The sequence below is a fragment of the Perca fluviatilis genome, unplaced genomic scaffold, assembly GCF_010015445.1.
Source record: "Perca fluviatilis unplaced genomic scaffold, GENO_Pfluv_1.0 PFLUV_unplaced_scaf_203, whole genome shotgun sequence".
Taxonomy (NCBI): domain Eukaryota; kingdom Metazoa; phylum Chordata; class Actinopteri; order Perciformes; family Percidae; genus Perca; species Perca fluviatilis.
In genome coordinates, this window is record NW_024375618.1 from 1 (window position 1) to 4,998 (window position 4,998).

Sequence of the window (4,998 nt, forward strand, 5' to 3'; positions counted from 1 at the left end):
GAGCTCGGTCATGGCTGCAGCCCACAGCAGGGACTACCAACACCGCTGCCCTGACAGAGCTCCAGGGCCTTCAACTCCCCTCTTCCTGCTAGCTAAATGGCCCGTTGTGTGAGAGTGAGAGCGCCGTCAGCGAGCTTGTTACACCAGCAATCTGTTACCACATGTTACACACATGTCACGCCACTTATACAAAATCTAAATATATGTCTTATAAACCTAACAACGGTGTCCGATTTCAATTTAATTAATATTCGTGAAAACTAGGTGTTTCGTTAGCTGCGACTGTCCCTTCAATCTTAGCTATGTGTAGCTACAAACCACGGATAGTTAGCTTCCTTTTCGCCTTAATTCGAGTATATTTACAGTTTTAATTTCGTCACGCCACTTACACAAAATCTAACTATATGTCTTATAAAGCTAACAACGGTGTCCGATTTCAAGTTAATGAATATTTGTGAAGACTAGGTGTTTCGTTAGCTGTGACTGTCCCTTCAATCCTAGCTACAAATCACGGATAGTTAGCTTCCTTTTCGCCTTAATTTGAGTATATTTACAGTTTGAATTTCGTCACGCCACATATACAACATCTCCCTAAAGGTTTTATAAAGCTAACAACGGTGTCCGATTTCAAGATAATGAATATTTGTGAATTCCAGAGGAATTCTAAGAGGAGGCTAGCTAGCTCTCATTGATAGAGCTACATCCAGCAGCAGGCTCTATCAATGAGACTCGCGGACAAGCGGCGTTTATTTCCCCAATAGTTTGTTTAAATAACTCAACACATTATAATTACACACATTAAAAGATTAACTGGAACATGTGGTAACAGATTGCTGGCGTAACAAGCTCGCTGACCGTGCTCTCACTCACATACACCGGGCATTTAGCTAGCAGGAAGAGGAGAGCTGCAGGCCCTGGAGCTCTGTCAGAGCACCAGCGTTTAGTAGTCCATTATCCAAAAACCGGTGACTTTGCACGGGTATGGAGTGCTGTGGGCTGCCAGTCGTGACGGAGCTCCAAGTACCTCAGAGCAGGCCGGGGTGTGTGAAGGAAGGCAGGTCGGGCGGCGAGGCAGCAACACAGGCAGCACCGGCAGCTGAATTCCGACACACAGTTGGACAAAATTTGCAATGAATTAGCCATCCATTTTCGTAAAGTGGCCCATATTTGAGCCTTACATAGTTGATTTCTCGCATAAAAAAGTTTCAAAATATGAAATTTTCATAGTAAAGGGGTGTCAGTGGGACTTTGAGCTTCTATGTATGTCCTATTGACCCACCGAACTGTCGTTATTCAACTATGACAGGGTAAAATCGATTTTGCATTCTATCACCCCTTTAAGTCAAAGAAATTGAATGATGATGGTGTCAATGTGAACTTAAAAATCCATAATTCTTACCTTTGCAGTTTTCTTTGTTTGAAAATCTTTGTGTTTCTCTTCATCACTTGTGTTTGTATTGGCAGTGTTCTGTGATTACAAATAAAATGCACAGCAGATGGTTAATACTCTCCCTAGTCTTGTACAGTAGTGAGTCTGTTCAAATACATCATAGTTTGCATAGTAAGTGAGCATACAGTACTCATATGGTGGATTTGCAATTCATGACTTTAATATGTCATACCTTTCCACTGAGCTTGCTGCGTTTGCTTCCATCTTCCCTCTAAAAATGAAAATCAACAGGTGAGGTGTGGATAGAATTGCAGATTGCTTTCAAGTCGGATTATACAAAATAGACACTAACAACATTGCATAGGTTTTTTTAAGTCAAAGAAATTGACTGATGATGGTGTCACTGTGAACTTAAAAATCCATAATTCTTACCTTTGCAGTTTTCTTTGTTTGAAAATCTTTGTGTTTCTCTTCCTCACTTGTATTCTTATTGGCGGTGTTCTGTGATTAAAAGAAAAAACACACAGTGAGTAGGGGACTTGAGGAGAAGTGAATTACTGTAAGGTCAGTCAGTCATCAAGAAAACTAGAAAATGAATGGCTACTTCACCAATAAATTTGCTGTTCACATACACAGCCCCAAGAAAAATACATCTATTGACCCCATTACCTTTTCATCTAGCACAACTATAACTGTAAACCCACAATCCCAATTTTTATCCAACCTTTTCAATTACGATAGCATTTGAAATGTGCTGTCCTCATGTGATTATGGTATCAAATATGGTTTATGTACACAAAAAATACAACAATGTACGGCATATCAAAAATGAAATTAATTAGACAGTACATTTTATTATATACCTTGGATTTCTGTCTTGTTGCTTTCATCTTTTTCCATTTTACTGCCTTTGGAGTTGGAAGGTTCTTGGGAGGGTCAAAGTATTTTGTTTTTGTTTGACGAGAGGTTACAGTTCTCTTTGCCCACTGCTCTTCAGAGTGATCCAACAAGTCAACCCTACACCTCAATGGCTTTTGGTTCAGTGTTAAACCATATTGGAGACTATGCTCCATGTAGCGTGCTCTCAGAGAGGCATGTAGCTTCTGAATGAATACTCCAGGCCGCAGAAAACGTTCTTTTTGAAGTATGTTGTTCTTTACTATCCCAAACCAGTTCTCTGCATGGCAGTTTGTTTGCCTGGTGCAAGCACTCTCTGCTTTCTCTTTCGAAGGTGCATCAGTAGCATACATGGCCAAATCACCCAGCATGACACCTGACCAAAGGGGGAATATCCCCAAGTAGTCCCGGAACAGGACATTTATGACCTCCGGACAGTGGTACGGATTTTCCTCCGTTTTGTTGTCCTCTTCCTCTAACATGGACTCCACATTTCTCTGGACTGTTTTGAAGTCTACGTGGAATGGGGAGTTTCTGAGGAGAGTGTTGGCTTTCCTTGAGGGCTCAGTGTCTTCTGGTTTTAAAAAGTCACTAGCGATGTCATCAGGGAGGTGATTTTTTTGTATGTGGTCCTGAAGAGCTCTGAGGCTTTTCCTCACAGTTGGACTGGAGTACTCAGCTAAAAACACAGCAGACATGTGGCCAAAAATCTGTAAAGCACTGTTTAGGCTGGTGCTGTTGATCATCAGTGCCACACAATGAGTGGCAAACTCTTTAATGCCCTTATCTTTCACCTTGTTGGTGAAGGACACAGAGAGTGCCTTGAGAATGTGTGCTGAGCACAAGTGCAGCACTGTGGTTGCCTTCAGCTTTTGTGCAGTGCACCCTTGTTTCAAGATATTGTACACAGTGTCCAAATATGCCAACACACCCTGCCTATTGAAGGCTAATAGGACACCTTGAATAAGTGCCCAACTTTAGTCGGTTTCCACTTGATGGATTTTATGTGTGGTCAATTTGCCCAATTTCGTTGTCACTTTTAAAAGCCAAAAGGCCAGGTTCGGTACAGTGTGATCATTTGTTATCATCTCAGCAATGGGCAAGGGAGGCCTGTTTTTGCCATTCCCTGGCAGTGACAGATCATAGTACAGGACTCTCTTTTGCTGGTTTGGGAGCCGACGTACTACTCCTCCGGTGGCATCCAGAAAAAGGGTCGTTTTTGAATTTTTGCGTAGATGCTCCAAGAGAATGGACAGGCCTGTCTCTGTGTATAGGTGAACACCAAATGGATCAATCTGTAGATGCTGGATGTATCCTGGGCAAAATGTGAATTTGCTTTCACTCTCTTTCAGTATCTGTTGAATTAAAATTAGCTCCATTACAACATCATCATGGAGTCGTGTGCTTTTTCTCATCTCCACTGAAACAGCCTTGATTATATCTTTAGTCAGGGCATGACTGAAATTACCTGCCATCAACTCTGCAGAAGGTGTCTCAGACAGCCTTTTGTAATATGTATTGCTTACTCCACTTATAAGGGATTTTGCAATCTTGCCTCTTTTATTGTAGTTGGCAGGCCTAAAGTGAATCTCACCTTTTAAATGTTTTACCTTTCCAAAACGTGTCACTTGAATGCTGACTGATTTTGTGGTGTTTGAGGGTTTTTTAGGCATTTTGAACAGATAGATTGCTCTGCAGGTTGAAAATGAACACACAGCCTTGATCATCAAATAAGGACATGATCTTTTCCTGCTGTCTTGCATTTTAACATGATGGTATTTGAAGACAAGAGTACAGCAAGGGTTGTACTTCCTGAACTGCTTGTATATTATATTTGTCCATGGCCTTTTTAGTTTGGTGGATCCCTTTTTTGGCTTAATATTACCCCATGTTTTTTTGGGGATCTTTATTTTGAATTTTCTTGGGCCAGGCTTGATTATCCTACTTTCATTTTTGTCCACTTCTGTGTCATTTTTTGATTCCACACAATCCCATTGAGAATAATCATGAAAATCCATTGGTACCTGACCATCTGACTCAGCTGCATTCTCCTTTACTTCTTCCTCTTGAGGGTTTTGGGAATCTATTGATAATTTGCCATTATCTATCAGGTGATCCGCTGGCTCAACATCTGCGTTACGCATTACTCCTTCAACTTGAAGGTCATGCAAACTCCTTGATAATGGGGCATTATCAATGAGGTGATCATCTGCTTCACCATTGTGGTCTTCTTCATCCACTGAGGCTGTATGGTTATCCACATGAAAATCTATTACATCCTGATTTTTTTTCAGGGGGGGGATCTGTTGCCATCTTGCTCTCAACGTTTATTTGGCGGTCAGCATTAGCATTTTTTGATTCCACATGATCCCATTGAGCATCATCATGAGAATCCATTGGTACCTGACCATCTGACTCAGCTGCATTCTCCTTTACTTCTTCCTCTTGAGGGTTTTGGAAATCTATTGATAATTTGCCATTATCTATCAGGTGATCAGCTGGCTCAACATCTGCGTTACGCATTACGCCTTCATCTTGAAGGTCATGCAGACTCCTTGATAATGGGGCATTATCAATGAGGTGATCATCTGCTTCACCATTGTGGTCTTCTTCATCCACTGAGGCTGTATGGTTATCCACATGAAAATCTATTACCTCCTGATTTTTTTTCAGGGGGGGATCTGTTTGCCATCTTGCACTCAACGTTTTTT

General features: G+C 41.4%; 1 protein-coding gene across 2 annotated transcripts; it reads right to left on the reverse strand.

Annotated features, from left to right (window-relative positions):
• Positions 1 to 1,354: 1,354 nt before the first annotated feature.
• LOC120555183 lies at positions 1,355 to 4,980 on the reverse strand. 2 transcript variants are annotated; one of them, XM_039793869.1, is made up of 4 exons: positions 2,254 to 4,980; positions 1,823 to 1,891; positions 1,623 to 1,661; positions 1,355 to 1,468 (listed from the first exon to the last, which is right to left on the reverse strand). In XM_039793869.1, exons 1-4 carry the CDS (start codon positions 3,031 to 3,033, stop codon positions 1,379 to 1,381), a joined length of 978 nt encoding a protein of 325 aa, XP_039649803.1. In that variant the 5' UTR covers positions 3,034 to 4,980; the 3' UTR covers positions 1,355 to 1,378. Both variants share the same exon structure in this region; 1 of them encodes a protein (XP_039649803.1).
• Positions 4,981 to 4,998: the final 18 nt, after the last annotated feature.